Source organism: Typopeltis vanoorti, chromosome 24 (genome assembly GCF_054136105.1).
Source record: "Typopeltis vanoorti isolate ZY-2024b chromosome 24, IOZ_Tvanoo_1.0, whole genome shotgun sequence".
NCBI classification, from domain to species: Eukaryota; Metazoa; Arthropoda; class Arachnida; order Uropygi; family Thelyphonidae; genus Typopeltis; species Typopeltis vanoorti.
The window spans coordinates 9,899,764-9,921,379 of NC_143572.1; the positions used below are offsets into that span (position 1 = coordinate 9,899,764).

Genomic DNA, 21,616 nt, shown 5'->3' on the forward strand with positions numbered 1-21,616 from the left:
CTAGTTACTGTATATTGTGCTTAATTCTTTTGGGATATTTGTCATTGTTGAAAATGTTTTAACATTGTCATCTATTCACACTTTAGTTAGATTTTATAGTTTGTAAACATAATGCAGTGTTTCGTTTCAAAGATAGGTACAAATTATAATGGCTTCATTATAAGAAATAGTACTCAAAAAATTATGCACAAGAAATCAGAGTACATAAAACATGTTTCAGATAACATACTATAGACAGTAGTCAGAAAATATTAACTATGGGAAGAATTTTAGGATTATAAATTACCAAATACAATAATTTCAGAGATAGACTGATTTTAAGGCATGGGTTTTAGTATTTGAGGTGGTGATATTGAAGTTATATTAGATTTCATTTGAATTTGATTACAAATCAAATTAACATCTGTTATTTAAATCCAGAAATTTCCATATTTTATTAATTGGCATTTAAGTGCTTGCGTCATTCTCAGATAGATATACAGCAGATCCTATGGTTAATGACTTATATCTTTCATTTTAAATGCAGGAATCCTTCATTTTTTACAGTTTCAAATAAAACACTTTTCAAATTAACATAGTGAATAAATTGATATCACTGTTTATTTAACATGAGTTAAAAATTAACTTGACATGTTCCATTTGTGCTGATTTAGATGAAACTTCAAGGGTTATCCTAAACCTTGAGGTGAGGGGCAGCTTTATCGTGTTACTAAATATAGTACAGAGACAATTAGCATATGCACTATATTTAACAACAAGTTTGTTAGGAAAAGTAGATGTAGTTTTTTCAGATTAGAGATTGCAACTTGAAACTATTTCCACTTAAATTACTTAATGAATCCAAAAAAGATTTAGCTTTTTTTTCTTTTTTTTTTTCAGCATGTAATCTGTTTCTTTTCTCCTTCCTTGACTTTTCAAGGTTATTTTTGAGCTAGGCCGATATTGGGTAGGACGTGTAATGCAGAAGATTACCAGTTTTGCAACCCTCTGATTTTATGATTGGATTAAATTCTATTATTATTATTATTACATGGCATCTCCAAGGAGTTCAAGGACTGGGAGGAGGGTACTTCATTTAATCCACCAACTACACAGAACCACTACTATCATCATCTACACACAGTGTCATCTACTGCCTACTGCCACCACTACTATTTTTTGTAACTACATGTGTTCTCAAGGCCAATTTGCCCATATGCAGGATTAAAAACCTGAGTTTCTGGGAGAATAAACCCTACTACCTCTGTATGAGATCATCTAACTCACCTTCAATCGAAACAAAAAACAAATAAATCAATATAAATATAAGAATCAAACTCAGCCTTTTTCAACCAAAGGACACAGTGTACCTTATTATAGCTGCATGAAATGCTGGGCCACAGATGTAAGGTACACTGTGCCCTTTGGTTGACCTGGAAAGTCTACTAAAACCTTATCATTAGTTTCAGCCCAGTTGTGAAGACTGTGGAATAGTCATTTTAATGTTATATCTTTAATGAAAGAAAATGTTGAATCTCTTTCTGTGTCTGTGATGTTTGACATAAAATTGCATGGGAAGAAATAGGGAAAATCTTAATTGGGTCATTGCTCATAATATGTTTGGGGTTTCCAATGTGCTAACCGGCATTAAGGCATAAGCAAATGATTTGATTGCAACCAGTCAAACTTCACTGAAGTTTGTCATAATCTGCTGTGTGGTGGAAGCATATTAGTTCCATCAGTCTTTTAGATGTCTGAGGTATAGCCCTTGATCATGACTTCAAGAAGAATGTCCTTAGCTCCCTTATGCCAAAGTTTATTTCTGCCAGAACTTTCTAGGTGCACATCACTTACATATGCCAAACCACACCTATTTTTCCTAACAGAAACTAAACTTTCAACTTTTTTATTTTAATCACTACTCATCTCGGTTTTCCCAGTTATGCATGTGCTCTTTGACTATTTTTACAGAGGTGCCATTTGTGTACATATTCGCTCTTGATATGTTGTGTTTGAATGTTCCACTTGAGCTTCTTTTCTTTTATCTTCATTGACAAAAATTTTTGGTTTCTTGTTTTTAAACCTTAATTTTCACTTCAACTATTTCTAACAGTGATAGCATTTCTTATCACCAGCAGTATTATACACATTCCTCAGTATGTCTACTAAAATATCAAATAATGCTATCCACTCTCCAAACATTTAATTGCTTCCTCACCAGTGATTCTTCCTAGTATGCTAATGTTCTCTGTCCTCTTGATCATTAACATCACAACCTGATGTTCTCTCAGAGGAAAAAACATACATAATCGCATAGCTGCTCTCATTCTTATGTTATCCAGTATTATAAGAATTCCAAGTGAGTTGATCTTTTGATTTCTTCATTTCATTCAGGATAGTCATAGTCACATGCACATAGGAGCACACACATTTGTAAAATACTTTCTTTTGTGTTTCTTCTTATAAGTTCACCTGCATTTTTTCTTTGATATTTGCTTCATTGAAGGAAGCTCCTTCATGAATTATAAATATCAATTTTAGAAGACGTGGGGTTTTAAAATGAGCTGTATCCTACTTTGGAAGTTGTTTCCACACTTTCGTATTGTATATTGAGAGTTTCTGCTAGTCATGTTCTGTAGTCCAGAAAAAGCATTAGTTGTTGTTGGTGGTGGTGACGGTGATGACACAATTGTTTTCATTTGAAAACTTCGATTTTATTTTTGGATAAAGACAATAGTGAACAGCTTTCATTGATAGACCTCACATATGCTTACTTTATGGCTTGATCTGCTTCTGCAATCCTAACTTTTTTTTTAAAATATATGCATGAGAGGCCATAAGGCCTATATCAAATAAATGCCATGTGTAGGCTAATAAAATTGCATTCTAGAGAAGTTCATGTCCATGCTTTCTCGCCTCCTCTTTGAAATTGGAATTCCATATAGTTTTGATCCCAGAGATATCTAAGTGTATTCTCTTTTTTTGTTATTGCTTTGTAAACAAATAAAATTAATCTGTTGGTTATGTCCTTCTATCCTGTCTTATCTGTAGTATCTTTGTAGTTAAGTATAGACCAGCAACAGATTTGACTACATTTTCTCTTGAACACATATCAGTTATATGGAAATGGCCAAAGGTATATTTTTTTATCTTTTCCTCACCTTATGAAACTGGATGAATAGCTTTTATAAGAGAATTTATTATGTCATACATATCTGTTGGTATAAGGAAAGATTTGTAGTTCTTCCAAAAGTGATGTAGTATAATTTGTTTAAAAATCCTGATAAATGGGTATTGCTCAGATTTTTTGTCTAAGTTATATTTTGTTCCACCTATGTATGAAATCCCAAATATACCCATTCAGATATTCATATAGCATATCCGGCCTGGTTGGCTGAGTGGTTAGCATATTTCCTCTCTAGCCAAAAGGTTGTGGGTTCGAATCCCACCGTGGGCATGGGTGTTTGATTGTCTGTGAAATTACTATTGGTGGTGGGTGATAGAAGGGTAGATGATGATGATGCGGTTCATTGTAGTTTGTGGATTGACTGGTGGAGACGGAGCTGTAGAGATGTCCTCCCTCAATAAGTCTTTGGACTCCCTGGAGGTGTCATGTAATAATAATAATAACAGACTTTATGCTGCATTTGTCCTGTTTTGCTATATTATAGTAATTCTAATTAAGACAACATAGAATGATATGAGGCTTTCATCTGGGTCAGCATTACTGTTTTAGGTGTGTGTGCATGCATGCATTTACTTGTACATATGTACCACACACACACACAACATTATGAGTGCTATTACAAGTGCCACAAATTGTTTACTGCACGAAACAGCAAACAATTTGTGACAATAAGATCAGAATATCCATTCAGTATGGCAGAAGGCTGGCCCAAAAATTTAATCTGATGTGGTTACTGTCAGTTTGAAAATGACCTTAGTAACACATTTTTATTACAAAAAGCAGAACTAGAACTGACTGACTTCTGTGGTGGGAAAATACCTGATTAGTTCTTGTTTCCTCATGCAAGAGATATTGGTTAGTCAATCAATAGTACATTGGTACTATGGATGGCTAAATTGGCTGAGAGGATTATGCATTTCTCACTCCACATTCCTCTGCAATATGCAAAGGGTGTCTGATTTTCTTAGGGAAGGGTTGTTTTTTGCATGTGAACATTTTTTTTTTGTACTACCACTAATTAGAAAAATTCAAAATTAGTAGTTTGATTTCATCAAAATAATAACAATAAATTAGTGTTCAACTACATTTTTATATACTGACATTTCAGAATATCCTGTATATTCTGAAATGTCAGTAATAAATTTAGTTTAATCCTTTATCCAAGTGTAAGCAAACCAAGTTTGCACCTGAAAATATCTTCAGGACTGAGGTAAGGTGGTACATCCCTTGGCAACTCGTAGCAAAGGTGGACCAAGCTCTCATCACTCCTTGTCTCAGTATCTCCCATAATGCAAAGCACATCTCCTTGCAGACATGTATACTGCCATGCATTAAGGGAAGAGCCACTACCCACACCAGTTTCGACCTTTGTTGAGGTCTCATCAGTGGGAGGCAGACCCAGAGTGGTGATACTAAGGCAAAAACAATGGAGAGGTCATACTTGCCTATACGAGTTGCCAAGGGATACCTCAGTCCTGAAGATATTTTCAAGCGCAAACTTTGTTTGCTTACACTTGGATAAAGGATTAAACTAAATTTTTTATAGTCTAACCAAGTGCAAAATAAACTTTCAACATCTTTCTCTAAATCCAGAGTAATTTAATAATAAGGTGGTGCGCCGGTTGGCAACTCGTATAGGTAAATATGACCTCTCCATTGCTTTTGCCTTAGTATCAACTCTGGGTAGTGGCCCTTCCCTTAATGCATGGCAGTATACATGTCTGCAAAGAGATGTGCTTTGCATTATGGGAGATACTGAGACAAGGAGTGATGAGAGCTTGGTCCACCTTTGCTACGAGTTGCCAAGGGATGTACCACCTTACCTCAATCCTGAAGATATTTTCAGGTGCAAACTTTGTTTGCTTACACTTGGATAAAGAATTAAATTAAATTTTTATTATAATCCAACCAAGTGTAAAATAAACTTCCAACATCCTGTATACAGGTATATCCTGTTTCTGAAGTTAAGTTGAGGCTACAGATTCTTTTATTTCCTGCTGTATACACAAGTAGGTGGTATATATGCCAACATGTATTACTTTAATATGAAATAATGAAATTTAGTAATGCTTCATAAAAAAATAAATAAAATAATTTGTGAATTATTTTGAATATATAATAATAGTTCATGTTGCTTATTCAATTTATTTTTATATGAATCCCATGAGAAGCTGTTAACCTATAACACTTAAGTATTCTTACAATTTGTGGGCTAAGGATCAGCTCTTTGCTTTATGCGGATGATGTTATACTTCTAAATAAATCCGCTACAAGTCTGCAAGATTCTCTGACTAAATTGAATAGCTGTTGTAATAGATATGGTATGAAGGTCAGCAATAAAAAGACAAAGACAATGAAAATAGGCAGAATCATTGAAAATGTCAACTGTGTTGTGAATGGAGAACCTGTGGAACAAGTAAAACATTTCAGCTACTTAGGCACAATTTTTACTGAAGATGGTAAACTAAATATAGAAATAGACAACAGAATCAGCAAAGCTGGTATCGTGGGAAGTCAATTGAATAAATTCATATGGAATAAGAAAGAAATTAGTCGGAACACTAAATTAGCTGTATACAAGACTGTGTTCAAACCAATTTTAACTTATGGATCTGAGAGCTGGGTCAGAAGTAAAACACTTGACCAAAGACTAGAGACCGCAGATATGAGAGTCCTGAGAAAGATTAGAGGCGTGAACAGATGGCATCAATGGCAATATCATATTAAAAATGAGGATATTAGGAAAGAACTTGACATTGTCAGCATCCAGGAATGCGTTAGCAGAGCTAATCTCAGATGGTATGGTCACTTAAATAGAATGGGAGAGGAAAGATTAGCAAAACAAGTGTTCTCTGCCAGGTTGGCAGGAAAACGACCCAGAGGAAGACCAAGATATAGGTGGATTGATACGGTACAAAGTGCCTTAGACGATAGAAATATAAGATCTGATAATGTTGGAGTCTTGACAAGTAACAGACTGATTTGGAGGAAAATTGTAGATAGGAAGTTAGTAATGATGTAATTTTTTCATGTAGTACTGTCATATCCTGTACACCCCTTGAGGGTACATGGCAGGAATTTGATGATGATGATGAGGATTAGATAATCTAGAAATCCTGTTTTAGGGACCAAATATGAAGCTTTTTTCATTCGATTTTGGACCTCTAATAAACAGAGTGGTGGTCCACTTCTACATGTGAAATTTGAACTTATAGCCTGTTTGTTGGATAACATATGATAATTACTTTGCCAACTAGGTTGCTATTGCTCTGAAAACCATTAATAAACAGAAAAAAATCAGCGCATTCTCAATGAAGAACCTGTAGAACAAGTAAAGCGTTTCAGGTATTTAGTCACGTTTTTTTAGCAAAGATGACAAATTAAATATGTAACTGGTTAATAGAATAACCAAAAATGATATGGTGGGGAACCACTTGAAGAAATTTGTATGAGAAAAGAGAGAATTCAGTCAAACACTTAGCTAGCAATATAAGATTTTCAGTTTTAACATCTGGATATGATAGGTTAGATATAAAATCCTTGAAAAACAAGAGACCACAGATTTGAGAGTTCTAAAGGGGGGGGGGGTAGAAAAGAAACTCGGTATCGTTAGTATTCAAGAATAAGTGAGTATATGTAATCTACAGCATGTATGGTCACAGGAAAAGGTAAAAGTTTAGCAAAAGAGCAATTGATGTCAGAAGATAGAAAAAGGCCCAGAGGAAAATTAAGATCTAGGGTGATTGATGCAATTAGGTACTGCACTAGAAGACTGAAATGTAAGATATGACAATATTGGAAACCTGACAGTGGGTTAATTTGGAAGAAAATTGTTCACTTGAAGCCAGCAATAATGTGTTTTTATATGTTGCAGCTTAGTTTCCTATACACCTATTGAGAGTTCGTATCAGAAATTGATTATTAACTGTTGTCTTTAATGGGCCCAAGTAAAAGTACAAAAGCATTTATTGGATGTTGTATTAGAGAGCAATGGGGAAATAAGAGAATACAGTTTTCCTAGTCATCATTTATATGACTTCAAACTAGAAATGCCTTATTTCACCCAAGTTACAGAGCCTCAGTACATGAGTGATGTATATAAGCAAGATTTGAGAGGTGGGAATCTGTTATTGTTCTTTTTAAATGTCCAGAGGTTATAGTCCTTCAGAACAATTGGTGTTCAAGACTGTTTCAAAAAACAGAGAAAATTAAAGAGGAGGAACAATAGATTCAGTGGGTTCAATATCTGATTGGGTATTGAACAGTTGCTACTCAAGTTACCTATGGAAGTAATTCTAGAAAGAACATAAGGTAGACACAGACTTTCTCTGATATCATTGTTTAACCAAACTGCCCTCTTTTGAATAGCATCAAAACAAGGTTTTTGATGCACCATCCCAAATTTTCTGAATAGTGTTCATAGGTGATGCAAATTTGGACAGAATTACATAGCTGTATGTGATGCCAATATATTTCTGTATCTTTCAATATTGTAAAACTACTTTAGGTTTGCCATTCATGCATATTAGTATGAACATTATTCAAACATGGTTTCTCTTTACAGACTTGCCCTAATGGCTCAAATATATTTGTTGCTGTTAATATGCCTTGGTTAGGAGGATGTGGTGCTGTTGGAAGCTATCCATCGAGTATGTCCTCCAGCCTTGTCAGTAATTCTTCTGGTGCTGATCTCACAGATGTTGTGCCTAAGAACTTCATTATTGCATACCATCGAAAAATGGTAAAAATATAGTAAAATTTTGCTCATTGACATCAAAAAAATATATTTTCCTTTATACTTTAAGCTTTATACAGTAAAGTTGGTTTACTTTTTATGTTAATATGTATGCATTTAAAAAACCATGCATAAGCTAAGGAGCCATTTCCATCAGAAATAGCTCCTTCATTAGGAATGGTTTTTAAATGCAAATGTGTAAAATAAACAGAACAACAGAATATGTTTTCAATGTCATTCCCATCTATGAAAAATCAAAAACCCATAGAGCACTGTACAGTAAGTGAGTGTAAACTCTATTAGGGAGGCCAAACATGATGTCATGCCACAATCTTCTATTTATCCATTTTCATAAATGAACATTCATATGTAATATTTTTTGTTTTGAAAATGAATTAATAACATAATTGATTTAAGAATTTTTATATGCATTATTTTATACATACCATCCACATGTACTGCTAAGAGAGTCAGTGACTTATTGGTTAATAGACTGCAGTTTTAATGGGTTAAGAAGCTGAAAATTCTCACTGTGATAGCTTTCATTATGCAATCATGGAAAAATTTGAAAAGATTAAGGTTTTTTTTTTTTTTTTGGTTTATATAGCCTAAATATTTATACCTATACCAAAGAAAAGTAATGCAGTGAACTGCGAGGATTTTAGAACAATAAGCCTCGTTTCCCATACATCAAAAATACTTATGAGAATCTTAACACGGAGAATTGCATCTAAAGTGGAAGAATTTCTTGGAGAGGATCAGTTTGGTTTCAGGAAGGGTAGGGGAACAAGAGATGCGATTGGACTGTTAAGAATAGTAAGTGAAAGAAGTCTAGAAGTGAATAAAGAAGTTAACATCTGTTATATAGATTTTGAGAAAGCTTTTGACTTTGTAAAATGGGATAAGATGGTGGAAGTAATGGAAAAGATTGGTATAGATTGGAAAGACAGATGGCTAATTATCTCACTATATTTGGGACAAACTGCCATGGTGAGAGACATATGGTACAACAGAACCAGGTATCATTGGACAAGGAGTAAGACAAGGCTGTTCTCTGTTACCAATTTTGTTCAACTTGTATTCCGAAGCAATGTTAAAAGAAGCACTGTAGAATTCTGAAGAAGGAATAAAGATTGGAGGTAGACAGATATTTGCAATAAGGTACGCAACTGACATTGATACGCAGATGAGCATGTATGCTTGAATGAGAAGGCTCAGAACATTACTATCAAACACTGAAACAGGACTACAACATCTGTTGAACAGATTACTGGAATCCTGTATCAATTATGGAATGAAAATTAACATCAGAAAAACAAAGGTGATGAAAATAGCAAGGAAAGAGGCAAATATGGATATCAGAATAAATGGGGAAAAATTGAATCAAGTAAAGACATTTAAATATCTAGGAAGTGTTAAATATCTTAGCAGTGATGGAAGATGTAAAAGTGACATAAAGCAAGAATAATGATGGGAAGAGATGGCTTTAAATGAAAATGGAATTTATTCAGAAGTAAAATGGATAGAAACCTGAAGAAAAGACTAATAAAATGTTATGTGTGGAGTGTTGCCCTCTATGCATCTGAAACTTGGACATTGAAGAAAGAAGAAATTAAGATTTTGGAAAGCTTTGAGATGTGGATTTGGAGAAGGATGGAAAAAATCAAATGGGCAGATAAAATAACTAATGATGAGGTCTTAAAAAGAAAGAGTAGAAGAAGAAAGAAGTCTGTTAAGGAAGATAAAAAGAAGCAAGGGAAACTGGATTGGACATATTCTGAGAGGGAATGGAATCATCAGGAAAAATAGACAGAAAAAAACCCAAGGGAAGAGTAAGGAAAATGATTCTAGATGACATACTCAATGGAGACAGGTACACAACCTTGAAAAAGAAGGCTCAGAACAGAAGAGAGTGGAAGGAAAGTTTCTGCTACTAAAAGAAGAACCTATTCAATTGCAGAATACTAAAGAAGAAGAGATAGCCTGAAATTTTATGTGACAGGATTGTAATCATATCACTATGACAGCTTTTTTTGCTATGAAAAAAAATAGTAATATTTATAACAATGTTGATTTTGATTGTATATGCAAGTTAAGCAAAAAAAAAAAAAAGCAAACATATAATAGCTGGTAGATTACTTTCACTATGGCACATTCTGATGATTTAACATTATTATCTCCAGACTTCCATTGAGTGAAATGACACATTGCAGGAGTTTCTTACTACCAAACACATTCCTTATCAAAACCACATCTTAAACTTGTTTACTGTTTCTGCATTATCCACACTCTCAAGCAATGCATTCCATTCACCTATCCATTCATTATACTCTAAGCAAACACACACACAAGTTTATAAAAATTGGAAAATTTTGGGTGTATGATGACCATTGGGTCCAACAGTGGCAGTCATGTTGAAGGAAGAATGGTCCAAAATACTTGACTCATATTACCATAAAGTGGTAGAGTGTATGCTTGAATGGGTGGAAAGTGCAATCACAATCAAACAGGAGTGCCAACATTTTATTGAGTTGTGTGCATTTTAAGTTTCTCTGAAATTCAATGCTCTTCCAATACTTATTCAACACAGTGTGTATTTCCGTAACCAAAATCCCCCATACTAATTATTGTATTCTTTGCACTTACTAAATTAATTGGTGACTGCCCCTTGGGCATTTCCATGGTGACCTGCAAGAAATACATGAAGTGTCGGGGAGGGAATCTACAGTGGCTTTCAACATTGGATATCAAACTATAGTTGAATTCTGCCATAAGAATACCTGCCTATCTATTAAATTGATTTACCTAAAATTACCATCTCACACTGTACTAAATATTTTGACCCATTTAACTTCACTCCATTCCATCTCTGTCATGGTTCTGAGTTGAAGTTGATACTATCTTTAGCAATACTCCTCTTGAGCTATTTTTTCCATATTTCTCACAAAAAAAGAACTATTTTCTCCCATTATTATTTTGATAACATTCACAATTTCATGTTAAAAAACATTTAATTTTCTTGACCATAAAAGCACCGGAATGACTTATAATGGGACTATATTGATCAAGTACATATAATAAACAACTATATTATACCAACTAGTTTCACCAACTAAGGCTGTTGGCATCTTCAGGGTACATAACTGATGTAAGGCACTAAAAAGTAAAAAAACTGTTACAAACTATAATCAACTGATTCCAATTATATTAGACAAAGAACAGAGTACGTACAATGCATGCATAGAGCGTGCATGATCTCACTTGTTGTTATTTAGAAACGTTTTTTAGGACTAATCTTGCCCGTGATCTGGAAGACCCTTATTAGATCTCTTAACTCACCAGAACTGAATTACAGTGCCAACTATAGAACCCTGACATCAGGCCTCTCCTGGCATAAACACATCACAACCATTGCATCCTCAGCTTCCAAAAAACTAGGATTTCTCTTTTGCTCAAGACTTTACTTCGCCTCTGAACAGCTGTTAACCTTATACAAATCACAAATATGCCTAGCTATTGAATGCTGGTCTCACATTTGGAGTAGGGGCTCCTAAAAGCTCCCTCAAAATGCTTGACTCAATACAGAGGAGAGTAATTAGATAGATAAATGTCCCATCTCTTACCAGCTCACTCTCCTTGCTTTCACATAATGTCTGGTCTCTGCAATTTGTGTATTCTACAGATATTTCCATGGCGAATATTTATCTGAAATAGCAGCAATAATTCCTCTACTCAGTACTAAGCCCGTTGGACACATACAACTGTCAGCTAACATCCTTTCGCAGTACACCTTGAAACACATGGAACAAGTTTTTTTTTCCCTCTTCCTTCATTGCTGTACTGTGGAACAGTCTTTATCCTAATGTCCCAAGGACTACAATATACAGGCTTTTAAATAAAATGTAAACAGGTTTCCTTTCCCAACCCACTACCCATATACAGTACTAATGTACTATAGGTTGATCAATCAGCCTCTCATGTATGAGCTAGTCCTTTCATCCTCAAACACATTCTTACTACTGCACCATTCATTATTTACTCTGTTCCTCTGTTGTATAATGAAACCAAGGCGACATATCATTAATTAATTTTATCCTTTCCTTCTAGTATGCATCATCTCTAATACTTCTCTCTCTGGTATCTTGTAATATACAATTTATGCTGTCTCTTAGATATCATGTTCACCAGTACTTTTATGTTGTTTATATTTGTACTTCCACACAGCCAAAGTAGCACATCATATTCCCAAGAAAGAAACTAAAATTATGAAATTGAAATTTTCATTCATAAAAAAAAAAAAAAGTTTAATGAGATGAATCCAGTTCTATATTTGTTATTTTTAGCATTGAATGGGGCTCCAATCCAAGATGACTTGTGACACAAAATCAATTAAACATGCATAAATGTACATACAGGTGGCAATTTCAACTTTTACCACAAAAGTCTGCAAACTTTTTTCTGAGGAGGACCAGATAGTAAATATTTTATGCTTCTTGATGAGCCAAGAGATTAAATTGAGGATATTGTGTGCCGGCCTGGTTGGACGAGTGGTTAGCATATATGTTCTCCAGCCAAAAGGCCACTGGTTCGAATCCCGCCGTGGGCATGGATGTTTGTGATTGTCTGTGGAAATACTAGTGGTGGTGATGGGCAGTAGATGCCGTTCGTGTAGTTGTGGTTAGTTGTAGTCGGTAGATTTGAATGGTGGAGACAGAGAGTTGTAGAGTAGGTGCCCTCTCTCGATGAGTCTTTGGACTCCCTGAAGGTGTCACATAATAATAATACAGTCGATTCCGCTTAAATGGAACACTTTGGGACTAATCCATTTCGGCCCAATTAAGCGGCTGCCCCAATTAAATGAACTAATAATAAATTCTAAAATAAAATATGTAATACGCAGGTAAATAAAATAATAATTAGGTACCTATTTTAATGGTTTATTAAACCAAAATACAGAAAATATTTGTATTATAAATTGTTGATTCTCGTAGACAAGCTTATACGTTGGTTATGCATTTTTAAATCACTTAAGGAATTGAACAACGTAGATCCGAATATAAATTAAATGACACTTAATAAATATTTCCGATATTTCGGCAACGTCACGTTGCCATTTTCAAAAGGAACTTACAAAAAGGCACGTGCACGTAGGCACTACAGCACAGTAAATGAGAATGAAGAGATGAAGCCTGCTAGAGAGCACCATCAGGACTTTTAGGAGAACAATAGCTTCATCTCTTCATTCTCATTTACTGTGTTGTAGTGCCTGCGTGCACGTGCCTTTTTGTAAGTTCCTTTTGAAAATGGCAACGTGACGTTGCCGAAATATCGGAAATATTTATTAAGTGTCATTTAATTTATATTCGGATCTACGTTGTTCAATTCCTTAAATGATTTAGAAACTATAAATTGTGCAGAAAAAATAATGCATCAAGTGTAGTCTGTCTTTTGCTTTTGAAATTTTGCAGTTCTACAAAATCAGCACAGATATTCAGTGCAGATGTAGGGCTTCCTTCATTACCTTCCTGCATAAAATAACGCTGTAACCTGACTATAAATTTTTTGGCCTCATGATTAGTTACAAGCATAGGTGGGTCATCATCCTCATCATCGCATTCTTCATCAAATTTTTGACGCTTGGATTTAATGACTTCAACAATTGCATCTTCAAAGTTTTCATTTTCATTCTAACATGGTAAATTGTCATCTATTGTTGAAAATTCTTCATTATTCATGATAGGAGCTTGCAGTAGGTCTTCATTTTCATCACTACTCAGAATTTCAAGAACCTCCAAAGGTTTTAAACTGCAAACAGCAAAGCAGTTTTGTATTGTGCTGCTTTTTATAGCTCGCCAACTGTCAGAGACAAACTGTATTGCTTGCAAAATGGAAATTTTTGCACTGATCTCTCTGACTGTTGATGAACTTGTTAATAAGTTTTCATCAATGGATTCCAGTATGTAATTAACCAATTTTCCTTGATACAACATCTTTAAATTTTTTATTATCCCCATGTCCATTGGTTGTACTAAGGATGTTGTATTAGGAGGAAGAAATTCCAGCCTTATATTTTTTAGATTATCTAAATGAGGGTGTGCAGCACAATTATCGAGAAGCAACAAAATTTTCCTCTGCTTACGTTGTAATTCTACATCCCAACTCGTAAGCCAGTTTCGAAAAATTTCAGAAGTCATCCACGCATTACTATTGGCATGGTACTCTACTGGTAAACTCTCTATTCTTAACCCCTTAAAGCATCGAGGCTTAGCATTTTTTCCTACGATTAGTAGTTTTTGTTTGTCTGTACCCGACATATTTGCACAGCATAACACAGTAATGCAGCCCATTGCCCTTTTATACCCTGACAGTGCAATGTGCTTGTAACACAGGGAGCCGTCTGGCGTAGCACGATAATAGAGGCCGGTTTCATCAGCGTTGTAAATATCATCTGAACAGAATTCTCTAAAAAAGTAAGGATTTTAGTATTTTGCCATTGTTGAGCGCTTACATTGTCGGCACTGCCCTTTTTGCAGTGCGCTTTTTTTAATTTGATATTGTGTCTCGCTTTACATAGAGACAACCAACCAGCAGTTGCTTTAAAATCGTTGTGGTCCATCTTTTTAGTGATCTCCTCTGACTTCACCTTCAACACTGGGCCGCTGACATTCACGCCTCGCCTGCTAACTATAGAAAACCATTGATCTAATGCTTCTTCGGCTTCTGGATCCTTTCCATCACGCTTTCTTTTGGATGTTCCTAGAATTTCTTTCTGTAAAGTCTACTCCTCATGCAGTTGATTTTCTTGTTGTAGGAGACGCGCTATGGTAGATTTTGGTACACCAGTTATATCAGCAAGTCTACAATGGCTTGTATTTAATGGCTGGCTTTTAATTTTATCCAGCAAAGCAATTTTACTTGAAAGTGTAAAATCATTTCTTGGCTTCTTGGCAAAGATTTAAAAATTTTAAATAAAATTGACACAATAAATCGATATCGCTAGGTACAGTATATAGTAAGGGTAGATTCTTAAGCAGATGCACGACGAAAGATAACTGATTCGCATCACGCTAGTGTTGCCATATTTTCGAAAAATCCATGAAATATATCAAAATTGCTAAATTCCTTTTCAGCTACTGCCCAATTAAGCGAAAAGTTGTCCCAATTAAGCGTTTAAATTATGTATTAATATGTTGGTTTGGTTTCCGTTCTTTGAGATTTGGCCCAAAAAAGCGGCTGCCCCAATTAACCGGTGGCCCAATTAAATGGAATCGACTGTATATAACTATGATAGAAAATAAAATTGGTGTAGTTTTTTTTTATAAAGAAAGTACAGAATATAACTAATTTCTCAAAAATCTGTTTGTACAGATTTTTGAGAAATTTTGGCCTGCTGAATGTTCCCTGTGAGGATAGATTGAAGTAGTAGATTTAAATTACAATTTAAATCTATTAGCCACAAAAAAATTTCACTCACCCAGGGTATCTATCTACTATAATAATATTAATCATAGGCTAACACTTTTTTTAATCCCTTATAGGGAGTAGGCGAGGCCTTTTAACCCTATCTAGCTTTTGGAGACTGAATGGGCAGTTCAATCTCCACCAGTAGCCAATCAGAGATAGCTGGCCCATGACTATCACCAATTATAAAACACCACCGACGAAGAGAATGGCAAGCAAGTACTGCCACCTCTTGGTACCTAACAGTAACAGAATATGTTACTGTCTGAATTAATGTGGGTTCCGTGGTGGATTGGTATAAGAAAAAGAGGCGATGTGATAGAAACATTTAAGTTGCTTAAAAATTTTTATACGAGAGATACAGGTGAAACGTTGTTGGTTTCCTATATATATGTTGTTACTTATTGATCAACTCTATTCTATTCCTTAATTATTCTTACCTATCAAAATCTTGTGTTGTTACTACTCGAATTAGATTCTTATCCAATGCACCGTTTCTATAACCCTCCATGGCCTATCCTTCAAAATTTTGAAACGTGTGCAAACCTCAAAACAGAGATTGCTTCAAGTTAGAAGCAAATTCTCCCTGATTGAAAATCTGAGGTCAAACCCTTTTTGGAATTAAGAAAATTTATTTGTTTCGCTGTGCCATCTTAATTCCTATGCAAGAGAAAAATTCTTGTCAGAGATTTGACTTGCAGACTATCACATTTTCAAAATCTAACAAATTAAATAAATCCTTACTATATTTATTTCAGACTAGATTGCAGTCGTAGCCCGTTCTTATCTTAAACTCCCGCGCTTCAACTTATTCAGGTTCTAATTTTTTTTAGCAAGAGGTGCATTGACTTGAAATATCAGGCACATTGGGTAAATAAAACAGTAATGTTTATTATCACTAAGGCATGATACATGTTAATCAAACTAAATGCTAGATCCCAAAATGCAATATTACACAAGCAGACAAAGTCTATTTTGCAATCAGCATATTATGTTGAAAGACATTAGCAGAGACAGGTATTCCCATTCACTTAATTCAACCTCGTAAATCATTATCTTTCTCTCCTCTTAGATGTTAAAATATGACACTCTAGATTTGACTATTAATAATATCAGGAACAATTTACTTCTAGAATTAACCTAATTCCTTTCTGGAGGATTAATTTCTGAACTCCTAAGATATATCAACAGGTCCGATTATTAGAAATTTAGCACTTTCATTCACAGTGGTCTAAGAATACAATACAAGGATATAAAAACTTAACATTACCGATCAGCTAAGACATTCAAGAGATTCCTCTTATCTGATCCTATTTCAGGCTTTCTTCGAGTAGGTGCCTTGTATTGAGATCGTTCGTCCTCCATTTCGACTTTCCTGTGAATACAGTCATGATTCACTTAAACTTCACGTGCTCAAAACTTTTCTAATGGAATGGTACAGCTGGAGCTTCGTGAACTTTGGTGTTCGCTGGTCATCTCGTTGCATTGAAAAAAATTCTCAGACTGAACTGCTATTAGACCATATCATCGGCGCTGACCATTTTCGCCCACTCTACGACCCACACTTGAACCCAAACTTCTAAAAAAAACTAGAGAGAGAGAGAGAGAGAGCTCTGCTCGCGCCGCCACTTCCTTTTATACTCCTCACGTCTGCTCTCTCTATTACGTCATCACTTGCAGACGTCACTTAAGCCTTTTCTGCACACACAGCACTTTTTCCGTTCAATAGCGTCCTGCATGTGTCCCAACTTTGCACGGCAACTGCCTGGGGTTATGTTTACAATTCGTTTACAATCTATACTTTGCTCTGACTTTCATAATACAACACAATCTAAACAATGTTTTGTTTCCTGCCAGTTGTTTATAGGATCATTTATGAAATAATACATAGAAAATTACCAAAATTATTATTAGCATATTTACAATTACTATTCTTGCCTATTTACAAGTATTTTTTCTTTTGAAATTTTGCAACTCAGTTAAATCCTGAATGAAATGCTTAAGAATAAATTAAGCCCTTCATTCCGGATTTAACACAGGGGAAATGTTTCAACACTTGAGTAGTGGGACCAGAACAAGGGGTCATCCCTGGACGTTGAATAAAGGTGTGGTTAGTAAGGGTGTGAGGACTAAATTTTTTGCTTAGAGAGTTGTGGATGAGTGAATGGGTTGTCCAAATCAGTTGTGAGTGTTTTGTTAATGGGTTCAAGGAGAAGTATGATAGATTGGGTCAACCACAATGAGTCTTCGGACTTCATGAAAGTGCCTGTATAATAATAATAATATATTGCTCTGTATAATGTTCCACCCAAGTCTCCAGAAATACAATTTAAATCTACTAGTCACAAAAAAATTTCACTCACCCAGGGTATCGATCTATTATAATAATATTGATGAAAAGCTAACTCCTTTTTTATTCCCTTATAGGGAGTAGACAAGGCCTTTTAACCCTATCTAGATTTTGGAGACTAAGTGGGCAGTTCATTCTCCACCAGTAGCCAATCAGAAATAGCTGGCCCATGACTATCACCAATTATAAGATGCCACTGACGAAGAGACTGGCAAGCAAGTGCTGCCATCTCTTGGTACCTAACCGTGACAGGATATGTTTCTGTCTGAATTAATGTGGGTTCTACGGTGGATTTTCTTGAGTTTACAGGATGAAAAACTTGAGTTTCTGGTAGGAAAAAAAACCTGCTTGCCCATGCCAGAGACCGACCAACTCTTGAACCAGTTGAAGATAGGCTTTGAAAAAGTTCCTTCAGTCGGCAAGTACACTTGACTGAAGTCTTATCTTTGAGCAGCCTGGTGCAGAAGATGCAAGTGCCCTTTCCACTGAGCTATTCAGGCTTATCGATCTACTTTATAATAAATATTATAAAGTAGATTATAAAAAAAATACGTATAGTATGATGTAATTATAGTGATATATGCTTTCCTTTAATGTGGATTTAAAATGTAGGATGCAACACAGCTCATCATAACTCTGTTTGTGTTTTCTTTCATTTCATTCATAATGCATTTCATCTTAGTTATTATAACATATTATAACTAAGATGAAAAGCCAAACAGCTATTTTTTCTGGCTTTTTATTCCCCTTTACTTATCAACCTCGCCAGAAAAAATAGCCGTTTGGCTTTTCATCTTAGTTATAATATGTTATAATATAATATAGTGGCACACCATTCTGGCATTCATATAGCGAAGGTATGTAAGTTCTTTTCACTTAAACTTTGATATTATCTAGGTCTAGCTACTCACTGATGAGACCTCAAAAAAGGTTGAAACCGGTCTGGGTAGTGATCTCTCCTCATAATGTAAAGCAGTTCTACAACTCCTAGGAGCTGTGTGTTTTTACATTATGAGAAAATATCAAGGATAGTGAGGGAGCTTGCTCCACCTTTGCATCGAGTTGCCTTGGTGTGGCACTACCAAGTGGCCACTTACGCTTGGATCCGCCGACAGTTCGTCGGCATGAAACATTTAGATCGTAGTTTTTGATCTTAGTTTCGCATACTGGCTGAAAAACAATAAGGGATTTTTATCCCCCTTTACTCAAAGCCAGTTGTTATCACATAAAAGGGCTCTTTCTTCAGGCAGTTCATTTTTCTCTCTTCTAGAAAATTACGAACAGTATTTTTCAATATCCAAAATCTACTCAAAACCTGTCCTCTAAAAATTCAGCTCACCTCACAATGAAGAACGAGATCGCCATATTCCAAATCTAACATTTCACAATATTCTCTAAATTCTATTCTGTTTAATCCACTCTTCTTTCTCTAATTTTATTCACGCATTTCACAACCGGTAACAAAATATGCTGCAAATTTAAAGTTTTTCCACAGAGTGACTCTTAATGTATAATACAGTGATATTTTAGTAAAGGACGACTGAAAATGTTTTCAAGTCAAGTTGTAATCCCATTGACTTTACCTATCATTGACATCGCTCCGTCAGCACAAATACTGATGAGTTTACTAGAATCTTTTGTAGATTTTCTAGGCATGGTTTGTCTACTTTCCTTTCAATATTTTTATCACCAAGACATCTTGCAAATATTTGGAGACAAGGCTTCACAATTTCTTCTCTATCAGAGAAAAGACCTCTATTTTTTTGGCCAATGCTAAAGCAATTTTGTAGGGTGCTTCTGTCATCGCCAAACTTTGATAACTTCTTTTAACAAACATATTTCGCATTCTTTTAATTTCTCCCTTTTTCTTAATCACATATTCTCTCTCTCTGTAACTGACCCAAGCACTAGCTTCAGTTTTCCTTCTATTTCAGTGTATTGTGTTTTATAGTGTGTATTAAGATCATGACTTATGTGAGGAAGTGTTTTCACAAACAATGCACAAAGGTTTTCCTTATGGATTTGCTATAAACAAGAACTCATTTTCCCACTGTTCATTGAATTCACGTCTGCTATCATCTTCTGTTTTTCTTTCACACTGTGATGGGTCTGAATGTGAAAACAAGGGTTAATTTTCAAAAAAGTACAAAACTGCAAATGTTAGGAAAGGACAAACAAAGTACAACTCCGTAGTAGACGAGTATCAGTTGTAAACTGACTGATATAAACCTGCAATGCACCACTGTTGGTAATACTTGGCACTTCAGGATCATACAAGTGAATGTGCAAAAGATGTACACAAAACAATAAAATTGCTAAAAATAATGACTAAGTTTTAGCTTTTTTTTCCTGCATATCAGTTTTGGTTAATATCTTTTGCATAAATAGGCTCATATTTTATTATCATTGGGATACAGTGCACCGCTTTTGGCACATGCACCATAGGTTAGCCATCCCTGTACTACAGCATTTAATTAGATTGTGCCAAATTTAAGTTTTCTTTGTTTATAATTGTCAGTTTATTTTGTTAATGAAATTATATTTTGAGAAAAATACAATTATTATTTTTAATCGATTGTCTATTATGTATGTTCTGCATATTACACATACATGTAAACCTAATATTGAACGATATGAATGCATCGATTTCTTTATAAAATTTATTTACTAGAAATACTAACTGTAATTTAATTTAAATGTATACATAATATGAAAAACTTACATATTTACTGTTTTCAAATGAAGCACCTTAAGAATAACACACAATAGTGGCTAATTTTTCTCATTCATAACTGAAACAAGAACCCAGAGTGTGATGCATATGGAAGCATGCGTGATGTGAAGAGAACACTATAACCACTGTAAGGGAAATTAGGGGATTTTTGGAACTCGTTATTTATGAAGTCTTTCATATAGAAAAAAAAAGTTTCAAAGTTATCAATTACCATGTTATGACAATGACAACATAACAACTGTTGGGAAAAGATGTGGTTGGTTAAGTTTTTAATGAGTGTTTAATTTTTCATAGTTTTTCAAATAGAAAGAAAAATAAAGTTCGAACCTTAAAGGATATGAAAGGACAGAAGTAAGTGAAGATAATTGTTTTACGCTATGACTAAGAGGAAACAGTCACTGTTGGCAGTTATCTGTGTTCAAATAATTCACCGTGATGACAAGTGATGTTTTAAAATAAAAAAAGTGTAAACTATGCAAAGAAAATAATATAATTTGACTGCATTTAAAGCAAGGCTAAAAATTCACTTGTTACTTTTTTCTAATAACTCACCTGTGGTGAGTCGATTTCTGGAGTTCTGGTTCCACCTATCCCATACTATCCCATATAATTGTAGCATTTTGGAAAGCTTTTCACCTGGCACCTTTCTATGTTTACACAATTTCTCAACTTTACTAAATCACTTAAGGAATTGACAACGTAGATACGAATATAAATTAAATTACACTTTAATAAATATTTCCAATATTTCGGCAACGTCGTGTAATTTTAATTGAATTTAAGTAATTTAGCTCAATTTAATTTAATTTAAGTTCAGGCCGCAACGCGCCACTGCACGCAATTTGGATTCCTTTGTAGTACACGCCCTTTCTTTTGTCATTCCTAGTATTGCCTTACTGTACTGATGATGTCCTAAGATACCTAGGACGAAATATTTACGTAATAAAAAATCCTACCACTGTGGTTCACGTGTGTTAAACTTAGTCGCTTCATTCTCAGTTACTGTGTTGTAGTGCCTACGTGTATGTGCCTTTTGAAGATGGCAACGTGATGTTGCCGAAATATCGGAAATATATATTAAAGTGTAATTTAATTTATATTCGTATCTACGTTGTCAATTCCTTAACTGATTTAGTAATGCATAACCAACGTACAGGCCTATCTACGAGA

At 34.7% G+C, this 21,616-nt stretch overlaps 1 protein-coding gene across 2 annotated transcripts in view; it reads left to right on the forward strand.

Moving 5' to 3' along the window:
- Nucleotides 1-21,616, forward strand: part of Usp32 (Ubiquitin specific protease 32) — an 808,142-nt gene that overhangs the window by 627,190 nt on the left and 159,336 nt on the right. For both annotated transcript variants that reach the window (XM_090413901.1, XM_090413902.1), the window contains exon 27: nucleotides 7,731-7,907. In XM_090413901.1, coding sequence (XP_090270027.1) covers nucleotides 7,731-7,907 — 177 coding nt within the window. The remainder of the gene's footprint in view (nucleotides 1-7,730; nucleotides 7,908-21,616) is intronic.